Raw genomic sequence first — 16,545 nt, forward strand, 5'->3', positions numbered from 1 at the left:
TTGTGCTAAATACTTTACATGTGTTATCTTATTTAATGCTGCAAATATGCATATGAAACAAATATTACTTCCATATTATAGACAAGGAAAAGCACAAAAGAAGCCAAGTGACTTGCTCACAGCCATGTAGCTAATAAGTGACAGCACTGGGATTGAAAAGCATTGCTCTGATTCTGAAGCCCAGGCTCTTTCTACTACACCAGGTTGACTGCTGTTAACGTTAAATCTACAATGAACCTACTTAACATTAAAATGTTCTAATGATTAAAGATTAAACATTATTAGCACTGCACCTGTGTGAATAACACTAAACTTAGCCGAAGACCAACCCCTCTGTTTCTTTAAACCAGATTTAATGTTCAGATTATTTGGATAAATTGGGATTACTTTAAATTAACATATGTTCTGACAGAAATGCAAAACACAATCTCAAACAAGAAACAAGTCAGCCTAAGCTGTAACTTAAGGACTTAAAGTGGGAAGAGTATCTTGCACCTGACATCTTGCTTCTCTCTCCTCCCCTCATCAGCGGGTGTCACAAAACATCACGTTCAGCCAGTCACAAATACTCACTGAATTCTAGTTTCCATTAGGGCAGTCTGAGGCACCAAGGCAATAACGGGAGAAAAAAAAAAAAACATGCATCCAACAGTTTAAACCTGACAAATCTGAAAGTTCTCACTCACTTGCTACTACTATCCCTTGTTCAGGCTTATTCAGGATCTCTATTTTCTTTCTTTATCCCCTGAGACTGGCCTTTTTCAGCCCTTGCTTTGCTTTCCAAACTGTCCCAGAAGTCCAGACTTCCTGTTCATCATTCCCTACTTGCCCCAGCCCCAGAGTAGAGCTTCCTTTAAGCTCACAGATCGCTTAAGAAAAAAAATTGTTTAAATAATCTATTTTGTCTTTAGGGTACCATCTAGATATACTCTCCTGGCGATTCTGACAATTCAATCACACCACCTTTCCTGGATCAACCAGCTTACAGGTTCAATTCAATTTTCTCATTGAGCCAACTGAATTTCCTCTTCAATTCCTAATTCAATGTTCTTTTTTTCCCATAACTCCCTGCTCCCAGATCCTCCAGCAACACCCTACCAGTCTTATCATTTTCTTTTCTCACCAATAACCACTAGGATGATCTCACCACAAACATGACATTTACAAAACATCTGTGCAGCATAAGAAACACCTCAGAAAGCACTTTTCTAAGCCACTGTCTGCCTTCAATGCAGAAATCAATGTGGAAAAAAGATCTCTCATCTGCATTTTGGCCTGTTATATTACGTGAAATTACCCAAGTATTTATTTCACTTCTGACAAGTGCAAGTTATGACCGTCACTTTTAACAACTTTTATAGACCGCTTGACCTAAGCCAGTAGAATCAAAGTACCAGCAGATACATCAATAAAGTCTCAAAATCTACACTGCCGGTTCAGGATTATCCCTAAATGGCAGCCCAATGCTTCCTGTTCCTTGGTTCCCAGATCATAATAGATAACTATTTATTTGTTTAAAAGTAAAAAGCTAAATCAAAACCATGCCACATCTCCTAATCACTTCCTACCAAAGAGACTTAATTTGGGGGACAAACAAACCCATGCTTTAACATTCTATTAAAGCATTTCCATCTCAATCATCTTGTCTGTGGGGTACGATAATAACACTGACAAGAACCTGTTAAAGTTAAGCCTTGAAAAAAGCTGAAGTTATCTGGATTACAAAGATCCTGCCTAAAGCAAATGAAAACAATGTTACATTTTTAAATTATGTTATTATGCATTTTGTCCATTGGCCCACATGAAAACCCTACAACGAATATACAGCAAATGCAACTCCCATTTTTTATGAAAATAGGGTCTAGGACAAATGGCTTGTACCCATGCCACTAGTCAGTGGCAGCAGCAGGACTAAAATGAAGTTCTACCTCCTGATGCTATCTGCTGTCCCCTGGATTACCCAGTCCTACAAGTCAGTGCAATCAGGCCAGAGCAGTTACATTTGACGCCTGATGGGAGAAATATTAAAGAACAAACTTGCAGTCCCCATTCCCTGGCTCATTCACTCCACAGATAATGAAAATCCTCCTCCATATAATGTTCTTAGTAAAATGTAAACTGGTTCATGTTCACTATTACTGAGTATCCACAGTGCAGTCAGATTAGAATACAGATAACCTTGGCACCTAGAAGTTTATATTCAAAAGACTAAGTAAAATCTAATAAACAGAGACACACAGTGAGTACTCTCTGTGACTGCAGAGGCATAGACAGGAGTAAAACAGCTACAAGGCAAAGGATTGTCTTCGACTGCTGACAACACCACAAGCTAGTAGAAGCAAAAAAGATCCTCCCTTAGAGCCTTCAGAGGGAGCATGGCCCTGCCGACACCTTGACTTTGGATTTTGGCCTCCAGAACTGAGAGAATAAATTTCTGTCATTTTAAGCTACGAAAAAAAATTATTTTGTATCTACATACATACATATACACATACACACAGAGACACACACAATGAAGGAGTATTAAGGCAGGCAGAGAACATCACATTTAAGATATTGTGAGCACAGAATTGCAGGAGTAACCAAATGTTAGGACCTGGGTGGAATGAAAAAACACCAGCTTAAAAATGGGGTTTCATGATCAAGTGGGGTTTATTCCAGGAATGCAAGGATTCTTCAATATATGCAAATCAATCAACGTGATACACCATATTAACAAATTGAAGGAGAAAAACCATATGATCATCTCAATAGATGCAGAGAAAGCTTTTGACAAAATTCAACACCCATTTATGATAAAAGCCCTGCAGAAAGTAGGCATAGAGGAAACTTTCCTCAACATAATAAAGGCCATATATGGCAAACCCACAGTCAACATTGTCCTCAATGGTGAAAAACTGAAAACATTTCCATTAAGATCAGGAACAAGACAAGGTTGTCCACTCTCACCACTATTATTCAACATAGTTTTGGAAGTGTTAGCCACAGCAATCAGAGAAGAGAAAGAAATAAAAGGAATCCAAATCAGAAAAGAAGAAGTAAAGCCGTCACTGTTTGCAGATGACATGATACTATACATAGAGAATCCTAAAGATGCTACCAGAAAACTACTAGAGCTAATCAATGAATTTGGTAAAGTAGCAGGATACAAAATTAATGCACAGAAATCTCTTGCATTCCTATACACTAATGATGAAAAATCTGAAAGTGAAACACTTAAGAAAACACTCCTGTTTACGATTGCAACAAAAATAATAAAATATCTAGGAATAAACCTACCTAAGGAGACAAAAGACCTGTATGCAGAAAATTATAAGACACTGATGAAAGAAATTAAAGATGATACAGATAGATGGAGAGATATACCATGTTCTTGGATTGGAAGAATCAACATTGTGAAAATGACTCTACTACCCAAAGCAATCTACAGATTCAATGCAATCCCTATCAAACTACCACTGGCATTTTTCACAGAACTAGAACAAAAAATTTCACAATTTGTATGGAAACACAAAAGACCTCGAATAGCCAAAGCAATCTTGAGAACGAAAAATGGAGCTGGAGGAATCAGGCTCTCTGACTTCAGACTATATTACAAAGCTACAGTAATCAAGACAGTTTGGTACTGGCACAAAAACAGAAACATAGATCAATGGAACAGGATAGAAAGCCCAGAGATAAACCCACGCACATATGGTCACCTTATCTTTGATAAAGGAGGAAAGCATATACAGTGGAGAAAAGACAGCCTCTTCAATAAGTGGTGCTGGGAAAACTGGACAGGTACATGTAAAAGTATGAAATTAGAACACTCCCTAACACCATACACAAAAATAAACTCAAAATGGATTAAAGACCTAAATGTAAGGCCAGACACTATAAAACTCTTAGAGGAAAACATAGGCAGAACACTCTATGGCATAAATCACAGCAAGATCCTTTTTGACCCAGCTCCTAGAGAAATGGAAATAAAAACAAAAATAAACAAATGGGACCTAATGAAACTTAAAAGCTTTTGCACAGCAAAGGAAACCATAAACAAGACCAAAAGACAACCCTCAGAATGGGAGAAAATATTTGCAAATGAGGCAACTGACAAAGGATTAATCTCCAAGATTTACAAGCAGCTCATGCAGCTCAATAACAAAAAAACGAACAACCCAATCCAAAAATTGGCAGAAGACCTAAATAGACATTTCTCCAAAGAAGACATACAGATTGCCAACAGACACATGAAAGAATGCTCAACATCATTAATCATTAGAGAAATGCAAATCAAAACTACAATGAGATATCATCTCATACTGGTCAGAATGGCCATCATCAAAAAATCTAGAAACAATAAATGCTGGAGAGGGTGTGGAGAAAAGGGAACACTCCTGCACTGTTGGTGGGAATGTAAATTGATACAGCCACTATGGAGAACAGTATGGAGGTTCCTTAAAAAACTAAAAATAGAACTACCATATGACCCAGCAATCCCACTACTGGGCATATACTCTGAGAAAACCATAATTCAAAAAGAGTCATGTACCAAATTGTTCATTGCAGCACTATTTACAATAGCCAGGACATGGAAGCAACCTAAGTGTCCATCATCGGGTGAATGGATAAAGAAGACGTGGCACATATATACAATGGAATATTACTCAGCCATAAAAAGAAACAAAATGGAGTTATTTGTAGTGAGGTGGATGGAGTTAGAGTCTGTCATACAGAGTGAAGTAAGTCAGAAAGAGAAAAACAAATACAGTATGCTAACACATATATACGGAATCTAAGGAAAAAAAAAAAAAAAAGGTCATGAAGAACCTAGTGCAAGATGGGAATAAAGACACAGACCTACTAGAGAATGGACTTGAGGATATGGGGAGCGGGAAGGGTAAGATGTGACAGGGTAAGAGAGTGGCATGGACATATATACACTACCAAATGTAAAATAGATAGCTAGTGGGAAGCAGCCGAATAGCACAGGGAGATCAGCTCGGTGCTTTGTGACCACCTAGAGGGGTGGGATAGGGAGGGTGGGAGGGAGGGAGATGCAAGAGGGAAGAGATATGGGAACATATGTATATGTATAACTGATTCACTTTGTTATAAAGCAGAAACTAACACACCATTGTAAAGCAATTATACTCCAATAAAGATGTTAAAAAACAAAAAAAAAGGGGAAAAAAATGGGGTTTAAAAACTGGAGTAGAAGGACACTGGAAGCATTAGAAAGACTCAGCTGTTTCTCTCTAAGATGACCAGGTGGATGAGGATATAACTGAACAAATGAGAACACAAAGAGAACAAGCTGCAGGAGGAAGAACTTTGTCTTGACATGCTGAGTCTGAGGGGCCCGCAGCACATCCAGGTGGTGATTGGTAGCGGACTGGTGAAAATCAGACACAGAGCTCAGGAAAAGGAAGTCAGAGCTGGAGCCCTGGCAGCAGATATTATCACATAAGGAAAGCAAACAGTAAAAGGACTCAGAAGGAATCCTTGCACACTACCAACATTTAAGAGAAGGATAGAGGAAATAAGGAAGAGGGATTCAACAACAGTGCATACTGAGAAAAAGGGGCCATGATGCAGCTGGGATCCAAAGGAAGTAATAACGTTAAAAAAGGGTCATGTGAGGAAAACCAGGATTGCTATGCAGTCAGTACAAGCCTGCGGAAGTCCCTTCCTATCATCTATGTTGACATCATTTTTTCAGGAGTACACAACTTTCTCAAATCTTCCCCAAATGGTGTACCCCTTAAAAATTCACACCTATTATCTCTTATGTTGACAATTTTTAATTGTCCCTCATATTTTCTGCAACCAACTTTTAAAACAGCTGGAATCTCTTATTCCTTTGATTCTCAGTGTCACATAATAATTTTTTCATAGACGGCACAAAAAAGTCTGAAACAAGTTCCAAAACCACAATATTTTAATTGCTTTCACAGCTCATTTTGATCTGCTTTTCCTTGCTAATCTCTCCCACCACTCCTTTTGTATTTGTTTTGTTTTGGGCCATATCTTTCATTCAGACATTTTAAGGAATAAAAAATTAAATAAATGAAAAAGAGAAAATTCTCAAAGCAAAGTAAAATCAATTTACACAGTTTCCATTTGAAAGGGGATAAATACACTATACAGAACACTCATTTCACGTATCACAAACATGTATCAGTTTTCTAAATTAAATCATCACTCTTCCTGTGTACTAAAGAGAGAACTGAAGCTGGGTCTTTCATTTGGATAAACTCCAGTATATGTGTACACATGAGGGAATACTTTTGGCATGTCTTTCATAAACTAGCAAGCAGTATGGCTTTTCAGATTTGCATGAGGAAATACAGAAATTCCACTACTGAGAAATGTGTCTGACTTCCAAATGAAAGGGGTCATTTTGTGTCTACCCACTTTTTCCCTGAGTAAAGTCAAGGTTCAGGGAAAGTACTATCAATGTAGCAAGGTTATGTCAAATGTGCATTTCTTCCCAATATTTTCATACCGCCCAACATTGAGAATCATCCCAGGATGGTTCCTCACCCTTCACAAAATACAAGATGCTCGCCATTATACCTGATAATCACCCAAATCAGATAAACCAGCAACATAAAAAAGTCATGTTTTGGCATTTTAAAAATACTATTAGGCATAGAGACTTTTACCACAAAATCTAAAAATTGGAAGTGAAAAATCTGTAATACTTAATATAAAATAATCTACAAAGAGTTAACTATTAGTCTTATCCTAGCCTTTTCCCATCATGTTCCATGTAAAAATTACAATTAGACAAATTACTCTCAAATGAAAGATTCAAAATCCTAGAAAAGTAGGGCTTATTTTTTTCTTCTTTTATGCATACACTCCTCTGCAACGAAGGAAAAAGGTTGGAAAAACTGACAGATTATCAGCTACTGTATGGCACCTTACTATTCCACAGTTCACTTTTTCTAAAACAAATCACTTTCCTTACACAGACTATTGTACATGCGTGTTTTGCTGTAACACTTTCTTCAGCATTATAACTGGATTCTTGATTATAAAATCAGAAAACTGCAGATACGAACAATGGCATATTCTGATGAACCAAACATTCCGGTTAGCTGTAATCCTACAGAGAAGGCTCCACAGTACCAGAAATATCCAGGCCAAGTTTAAGTCCACCTGGCCAAAAACAAAACCATTAAAATAACCACATTTCCATCATCTGTCCTGCTATCATCCTGCCCCAAAGGCCATTAAGATTAACAAATATTATGGAAGTCACTACACTTATACGAAACCCAGCCATGAAACTCAGAATATGGCAGCTGCAAAAGATGAAGCACAGATTCCTTGAACTAGACAGCCAGGTGCTCGGCAACTGGTTTTCATTTTCAGGATGAAAGTCAGCAGGAAGCAGGTAGCAAGCCCTTGGTTGGTAAGGCCAGATCCACTCGAGATACACTCTGAGGAGGATTAGATGCTGGGCAGAGATTCAGCAGGCTGGAGGAAAAAGGAAGACTGGCAGAGCTGCAAACTGAACTGGGTGGGCAGCAGGTGCAGCCATGGGGAAGCTGGCACCTGCCAAGATGCTGAAATGAGCAGAAATGACCATCCAGACAAGACAGCGGGGATGGCTGGGGCCAGAACAGGTGGCAACCACAGCTCTGGCAAGAAACAACATTCAGGAAAGAGATTCAAGACTAAGTAACCCCCCTTCCTTCACCCTTTCTCATCTGTCCATAATAAACATTTCACTGGTGCATAATGTTTACTGAATGCGGCTTAATAGCCTGAAAACTTTAATATTTCTCTTTATAAATCTAAAGAAAAGATTTGCCACTCTACGTATACATTACTTGAATAAAATTACACTTGGCACCACAGCAATACTGAATGTAAGCTTTATTATTTTTTTCTTATATAATTGGAGAAATGCTTCTTAAGCATCACCATGAACACGATTAACACTGTGCTCTAAGAAATGTTAATAACTGAAAGCATGTTTGTTAAAGCAGCTTTTCGGTGACTTCAATGTTTCGTGGTTACCTGAGTTTTCTGCATGCTCAGAGTATCTTGATCATAACTGTCATAGGAAGCAGTGTAAAAGGTGGTTATTGCTAAGCCATTCTCCTCCAAGAGACAGAAAACATGTTCTGTTCTCCCAGCAACCCACTCCTTTCTAACCGGACAACCCCTCAATTACTATCTGTGGAAAAAGGAAATCCAATGGAAATAAAGATACTGTTAAAGGGCACCGATTAAGCTCATGTAGACAATCAGAGAGAGGTAGACAGTAGTACTCAGCCAGCCCAATTTAATTCCACTTTGATGAGCGCCAAGGCTCCCATTTAAATTAACACAAGTCCAACTGCTCTTACTCATACATGTCTCTGAAGCAGAACCTTAAAGCACCACATTTCTAATCTACCAGTTCCTAAATTAATTACAGTTCATTTGAAAGATACAATTATTTCTGCTCATTTAACTCAAATTCTAATGAATAACTATAAGACCCAAATGAATAGTGGAAGTAATTACACATCTACACCTTTGACTAGGCTGCCCAGCTAAACAAGCAAAACAACATTAGTGGAATAAGCAACAGTGAAGTAGCTCTTGCAGGGTAAGCAAGAATCTACAGTGAGTTTTGGTAAACCAAATAAAACCTAGGTGCAAATTAAAATACCAAAAATAGCTTAAAACAATAGTAGTTCTCACTAAAAGCTGAAGGATGACCAAGGAAATAGTGCAATAACTACAGAAAGTCTTTCAAATTCCTTAAACTTGTCATTGCTCCTCCCTTTTATTTAACTCCTTCCCTGTGCCATCAAAAACTGGTAGCAAAGTGGACCCTGAACACACACAAAATAGAGACTGGCTTAAAGTGAAACACAGCAAATGGAAGGCAGGAGTACCTCACCCTTTCCAAGATAGTTCAATGTGGCCTTGGCATTTAGGATTATCTTTCATACTAAACAACTACTTTATCCCCAGATCACAAGTGCACCACGACAGTATACTTCCAACTGAGGTCTGTGGCCACAGAGGGTAGACACCTTTAAGAAACTGTGTGCTTCCCAAATGAACTTATCTATGAAACAGACTCACAGACACAGAGAACAGACTTGTGTTTGCCGGTGGGGGTGGGTATTAGGAGTTTGGGATTAGCAGATGCAAACTACTATATAGAGAATGAATAAACAACAAGGTTCTACTGTATAGCATAGGGAACTATATTCAATATCTTGTGATAAAACATAATGGAAAAGAATATGAAAAAGAATGTATACGTATGACTGAATCACTTTGCTGTACAGCAGAAAGTAACATAACGTTGCAAACCAACTATACTTGAATAAAATAAACTGTGTGCTTCCTCTTGCTAATGTCTTAATTAACTGCATATTCTACATCAATTTATGAGTGACCAACTTCTACCACTCAAATAGGTGCCCTTCTTATTTGTGTCATGGATCGCTAGTTTCAGGAACAACTGCTTTAAGAACAGAGGCAATACAACCAAGAAATAAAAGTTTGTGAGAGAGACAAGGCCATCATCAGGACAAGCTGATTTTGAGGAACTGTACTTTCAATCAGGAAAACAATGAGAAAATGAATCATCAACACACACAAGATATTATCAGCAGTTTTTATATGAGAGAAAATGTCATTTCAGCAAAATAACACCATCCATTGGTTAAATGTAGTTTAAAAGTTTTGAATTGGTTTCACAGTATTATTTATATTTAATGTGTAAACTGATTTGCTTTTAAGATTGCATGAATAAGCATAAGAATTACAGTTTCATGCAGGTATATTTTTAACTATCATAATTAATAAAATTATATTAGAGTCCACTAACTTTTTTTTTCTTTGAAAGAAGTCCAGCCATACAAGGTTGAGAAACACTCTCCTAAAGGTAGAGGAAATACCTGGCCAATTCCACCTTAAGGTGATGAGAGGAAGTGGGCAGTGATAAAGAAAGGAGGGATGGCCAAGATGCTGCTGGGCAGGTGGGAGGAAAGAATGTCGACATGATTAGGCTCTCTCCACCCAATCAATTCAATCAATTCGATTCAATGAGTAAAATTCCATTTCTGCCTTTTTTTCTCCCCTCTTTTTCTCTTCTTTTCTTGGGAGGGAGGGTCTGTCTATTCTTGTAAAGACAAAGCTCTACTCAACGATGGTTCTTTGAATTCAAAAGTATAAAAAGAGAAAGTAAAGGGGGGAATTATATGAGAAAGCCATTTTGAAATGTTTCTTTGTATATAATCTATAAAAGGAGAAAATTAATAAGCAAAACTAGCCTATAATTTCACAACCCAAATTTTAAGACTGGCACCTGTTAAAGGAACAAAGTTCATAGAGTAACATTTGATAAAAAGGGTGGAGATTGTGAGTCATACAGCATGAACTAGAACCCAATTCACCTATACCATATATTCTCAAATACCACTCACCAAATGTCTATATGGCATGTAACAAAATGAACAAATAATCCTAGTGGTAAGATTTTTATAGATGCTCCCTCATTTTACAGGAAAGGTAGGACCCAGAGATCAAGTTATTTGCTAATTATCACAGAGCATTTGACAGCACCAGAACTTAAACTCAGGTCTACGTTAAGTCACTATGTTAACTCACTTAGTTAACTGTCATCCATTTTCTCAGAGTGGATATGAATGTGAAATGCAATAAGTCATCTTTAAAATATGGTAAGTATCTTACATATATTATTTAAAATTCAAAGTTATTGTTATTTAAAATTATTTAAAATTTTAAAATTTAAAATTCAATGTCAAGGTCCTCATTTATAAGGATCCTTCAAAATACTCTGCTAAAGAAATGCACATCCTGAACAAAAGATTAAGGAGCATATGTGACTCCTACTGGAACAGTAAAGCATGTATTACCCAAGAGAGCATGCCAAGACTTTCACCAGAAAAGTTATTAACTAGGTTGGAAATAATATAAGATGCTTAGAAATGCACTGATGATTGCCAGCTCAGGAAATTCTTATTAAGAAACCATTAACTATGAATGAAAATGACAGCAAAGTGCTACGAATAAATCTGAAATGGATAATGGATACACTTATTGAAACAGCATGTATGGAGAAAGGAAAGGCATAGTTTAAGGTCAGGGAAAGTGAAGGCTTCCTAGGGCAGAAAGGAAAAACAGTCAGAAGGGGTAGGACTGGGGGAAGGAGGGCTCCTTGGTGGATCTTTGGGATAGAATTAAGCTGGCTTGAAGTCCTTTAGAGACACTCCGATCCTCCTACAGGAGCAGCTCCAGAGGCAGCCTAGCCTCAGAGCATCCTCCCCAAGGGACAGAAGGTCACTTGGTGGGAAGAAAGCAGCACCATCACGTGACTTCAAGGCTTTCTCAGCTCCAGATCTCCAGATCTTTCCCATTTGGAAGCTAATGTTGGGAATTCGTTTAACAAGGAATAAAACGTTTTCTTTCTACTACAAGAGAAGTAATCATCAAGTGTTAGTTAACGTAATGTACTCTCATCACAAACCTAAGAATCCTAGAAAGACAGGTTGTATATTTAAGCGTACAAGTTCAAGTTCATGAGGCAGGGTCTGTATGTTCAAGGAACTTACACTCTCCAGACTTCTTCACTTATGAATGGAAGAACAAACCTATAAAGATGGGAATCACCTGATTTTTGCAAGGTTAGATTCAATCACAGTAAAGTTCGTAATATTACTAGTAAAACGGTGCACATTTCAGAGGTTTTATCACAGCTATGTGTTTTCAACTTTTGAAGCAACAGAACTGATCTCCAGCAGAGCGAGAGGAAAATGTCATTTGTAGACCATATGGTAGCTCCAGCAAGAGTCAGCCTGGCATTCAACACTGAGATGGGGAAACTCTTTTTGAAAAGGCATCATGCTCCCTAAGATGCAGAGGCTAGTCCAGAGACCTCAAGTGGGATTTGCAAATCAGAAGGAAGGAGAGTTCACATTTGTGTATACATAAGATGGACAGAACTGCAGATAAACTAGTAGAGTTTTCACAGATCAGTAAATACTATCATTATCAGTAGCCTCAAATTCAGAAATTAAGTGAATGTAGACATAGAACATTATTTCCTTTACCCTGGTTAAGTAACACAAGTGATAAGTAGATGTTTTCACATTTGGGATGGTAAAATAAAAAGCATTTGGGAGCACACTAATTTCAAGACATTCTGCTAAGATTCAACCTTAGTACGAATACATACTTCCAAATAGAGATCAGATGCTAACGTTGTCTTAGTTTCAGGCACATGCACATCTCCATCATGTTGTTACTGACCTTGCACTTGACATATCAACGATGCTTCCCCTACCTATGTCCTGGGAATTGCTAGATGGATCACCCTAAGGCCTCTCTCCACCTTAACAAAAATATCTGGCTCACCTATGGGAGGTCAGAATTTCCAGGGGTTCGTTTCAGAGGCTTTCAGAAACCTCTATTAAAGTGCAAATAGGTCCTGGGGAAGGTAACAAAACAAATTAAGCCTTATCATTTAGTCAGTCAATTCTCTGTAAGAGAAACTCTAGAGTTTCTTTTACTAAGACTCTCGTAGGTCCTAGTAATTGAAAATGAAGATCCAGGGGACGCAGGAAGTACAGAAAATCTGAACAGGAGGTGTGTGGGAAAGGAGGTGGGAGAATCTCCTAAAGGCAGTCTTTACTTTCTGTAGATCATCAGAAGTTCTGATTGGTCTTTAGCCACTGAACGCTCATCCCCAGTGACTGGACCAACACCAGTTACAATGCAAACCAAAAATTAAGACGCACAAAAATCTTGTAAAGAGATAAGATCCACTGGTGCCGCTCTGTCTTCATCTTACTAAATCGCAAAGCTACAAATCTATATATGTTTTTAAAAGGCCAATTCAATGACTGATTGTGCCCAATGAAAAGCCACTGAGGTACAGAAGAAATTAATCATTTTCTTTGAATATCACTAAAACTAGCTTCATTTTTATCCTTAAGATAAACTCTCGAATCCCTCCTTAAGGACTTTTTTTTTTAAGTGTTCAAACTAGGCACAGTGAAGTTACAAAAAAGACCAATAGTCCCCAACGTTTTTCCAGGAGCGTTATACAAAAAGATGACTTTGAACAACGTTCCTCAGGATACACTCCGGGGTCTAGTAGAGAGAAACCTTTCCCTTCTCTGTAGACTTGGGAGTAAATAAGTCAAGAACACCTACGTACAAACTTTGTTGGTCACCAGCAGGGGAGCTCTTCAGCTTTTGTCCCCAAACCCATTCAAACAAAAGAAGCTTCTCTTCCTCCAACCCACCCCTCAGACCCACACCCCGGTGGGGGGGACTCTCCAGATCGCCGCGCCCTCTCCACCCATTCTCCGCCGGGGAAACTTACTCCTCAGCGCCCCGATGAGCAGAGAGCCGTCCTTAATGAGCTCTTTGATGAACTTGTTGGTTCGCTCCAGCTCAATCTCGTGACACTGCAGGCGCTCCCTGAAATCCGGGCTGTCCAAGTAGGAGTCGCTGAACTCCAGAGTCGGCAGCCCCATGGCACAGGCACTGCCAGCGGCCGCCGAGGACACGTCCGGGCCGGCGGTCAGGGCGGGGACAGCCGGCGACCGCGGCCGGCTCCGGGGACGCGCGATCGCAGGGAACTAGCCGGCACGCAAGGGGACGCGCAGGGGAAACGGGTCCCGCGCGCCGCGCCGCCTGCGCGGGGCTCCGCGGCGCGCGGACGCCTCCGGGCTCAGGCTTCTTCCCCGGAGGCGAGGCGAGCGCACACACGGGAGGCGGGCCGAGGCGCGGGTCCGCTCAGGTCGTTGTCACCCGGACGCATCGTCGCCGGGAGCGCGGAGGCCGCGGAGGCTCAGGGCCGCGGCCGGAGCAGGAAAGTTCTCTCGCGGCGCGCAGACACTTCCGGCAGCTCCGCTCTCCTGCTCCCTTGACAGTTGTTTGCGCTGGGAGTCAGAAGCGCCCAGCCGCCCCTCCGGCCGGGCCGGGGAAACCCTCCCCCTCGCTGGACGCAGGCTCAGAGCGCTCGCAGACCCTGCCGAGCTCGGAGACCCTCCTCCCGCCGCGGCGCTCCCAGCCCGCGCCGCCCCGCCCCTCCTGCCGTTTACCCTCCTGCCCCCGCCCGCCCGCACTTAGCTCCCGGGCTCCGCGCAGTTGCCGCGCGACAGCGCTCCTGCCTGCGCCCGGAGGTTAACTCTGCCCCTCCTGGGCGGCCGTTCCCCCTAGCCCGCGGTGACACTTCGGGGTCCGCCACCCCACAAAATGATCTCCAACTCCCAACATGCCTCCCTACCCCTGCCTCACCATCCACTCCCTGGAATTCTCTGGGAGAGAAGCCAACGTTAACTTTCTCTAAAGTTTGAAGCCTGGTTGGAAGATGCTACTTTCGAGCGTTAGTTTAGATTTTGCTTCGCGAGTCCGCACTGAATGCATATATATTCCAGGTTGAAAAGCTTTACTTTTTCCCACCGTTCACTGCATTGATCCTAGAAAGTCAGGTTTTTTATATTCAAAACGAAAAGCTACATAGGCCTAAGGCTGTTTGTTGTTGTTTTTCTTAGTTGCTGTGAAGGTGGGAAGATTTTAGGTCGTTTTTATTCCCCAAACAAGCACCTCGGACTTAGGTGTTCCTCTTGTAGAAGAATAACTATTTGTATCACAATACTACTTTTTATCGTCACCTTGATGGAATTGCCCCAAAAGCATGGAGCTTTTCAAACTGTTGAAGTTGGCTGAAGTTCCAAATGAATAGTTACTTCATACCAAGAGGCAGTTATCCCTCTGGTAGAGGATCACCTAATAAATTTCTGTTCTCTCAAAGCCTTGACAGCAAAAGAAACTGCTGCTTTACATCTAGTCCTGCCATCATCTATAGGATTTCTGAGAACTCAGTTATTTTCCTTAAGGATCTGCTTTTAATTTCTATGTTTTCATTGCTTCGTCCTTTTGAACCATCTGTTAAAAAAACTCTTCTACAGATCATGGGAAAAATTCCATTAAAGTGCTTTACATTTTTCCCAATTAAGTTTCAGAATCTGTCAAGACTTTTAGTTTTTTTTTTTTTTTAAGTACACATGAACATTAAAAATAGCATGGAAACCTTAAACCAAGACCGATAAGATGATGTAAACAGTATATTTGATAGCTGTGATTTTATTTTCTTCTGAGCCAGGGCAGTTGGACTTTAACCTTCCATCCATATTTACATCATTAGACCTCAAAACATTGGCAGAATGGCCGATTACCACTAGAGTCCTCTTCACTTTTAGTGTCTGTCTTGTGTCTGTCAGTTAAATACGCCTCATTTGGGAAGGTTGGGTGGGGTGGAGGCAATAATGCTATTTGTTAGTTGATGGAGTGATAGAAGCTGCAGTGGTGCAGTTTTTCACCTAAGGTGATTTTACATCTATTCATCACACAGCCTGAAAGACAAAAAATTAGGCCAAACAAGTAGTTCCCTTTCAACTTTTGCCATGTTGCTGTTACAAGCAACTAAATCCAATACCAATTGCTGAGATATGAAACAGGGTAAAATATAAAAATCTCTTCCTGTTTTTCATTAAATGGAAGTCCTGTGATTAATTCTTTAAAAATGCAACATTCTTTGATAAGTTTCATTTAGTAAGTTGGATTTCAATTTTCATTTTTTCTTGAAAAGTTTTATATGTCAGGACAGATTTATTCTAGATTCTAAGATATAAATTATCATTTACCCATTCATGTATGTAATTGCATGTTTTATGCCTACTGTATACATTATTAGGATCTGGGCAGAGAAGCGATTTATATGGAAAGATAAAGCAAAGCATTGTGGCTGACTTCAAGCAGTTCTCGGAATAAAAAACAGAGAATGAGTATCTGTATACCACATGAGGCAGAATATGCTGTTACAGAGTCTCACACAGACATTGGACCAATAATCACTGATGCCGTTATCAACATGTTTCCACTCAGACCCATCACTGCATTTACATGGGGTTAGGATATTTCCTCCTACCTTCCATCATTTAGCCTCTAAAGTTTAGTATGTTATAATGGACTTTTTCCCTTGTAGGTCCTTTCAGAGTTACTCATGACTTATTCCTGTGAATCATACTTTAATTATACCTGCTAGTCAGGCTTTCTCTTATGCCACATTAACCCAGCCACTTGAGAGACACCAGAAATGGTTTTGCTTTAAGGTGGATTTATGGTCAGTTTTGAACTGTTGTTTGCATGCTTTATTTCCCTACCATAATAATGGAACTGGATTCTTTCTAGAAGAATAGCCTTTCTAAAAAAAGAAGAGTGTCCATACTTGCAAGTTATTTTTCATAAGAAATTTTAATGGATTGAAATGTAGCCTCTCCAAAAATTTCTGCTTCATAGTATGTGGCCCTGTCAGCTGCATGGTGAGTTTCACAAATACCATTGGCTGACACACTCTTTGGCATGGTTACTGGCACAGAGAAATGTCTGTTTGCTTGCTTAATTCTGAAATGAGGTGTGCGGGGCTTTGTTTATTTTAAAGAGCAAAATAGTGAGGTGAGGATAGTAAACTAATATATGTTTGTAAATCTGACCAAAACATTTTTC

General features: G+C 39.8%; 1 protein-coding gene across 2 annotated transcripts in view; it reads right to left on the reverse strand.

The window, feature by feature from the left end:
- Positions 1-14,066, reverse strand: part of ARHGAP42 (Rho GTPase activating protein 42) — a 295,441-nt gene extending 281,375 nt beyond the window's left edge. Inside the window, exon 1 of one of the 2 annotated variants that reach the window (XM_082409915.1) lies at positions 13,355-14,066. In XM_082409915.1, the coding sequence (XP_082266041.1) occupies positions 13,355-13,508 (154 nt within the window). In that variant the 5' untranslated portion in view covers positions 13,509-14,066. The remainder of the gene's footprint in view (positions 1-13,354) is intronic. The other variant, XM_082409914.1, reaches the window with a different exon arrangement.
- Positions 14,067-16,545: the final 2,479 nt, after the last annotated feature.

The sequence above is a fragment of the Balaenoptera physalus genome, assembly GCF_965194825.1.
Source record: "Balaenoptera physalus genome assembly, chromosome: 10".
Taxonomy (NCBI): Eukaryota; Metazoa; Chordata; class Mammalia; order Artiodactyla; family Balaenopteridae; genus Balaenoptera; species Balaenoptera physalus.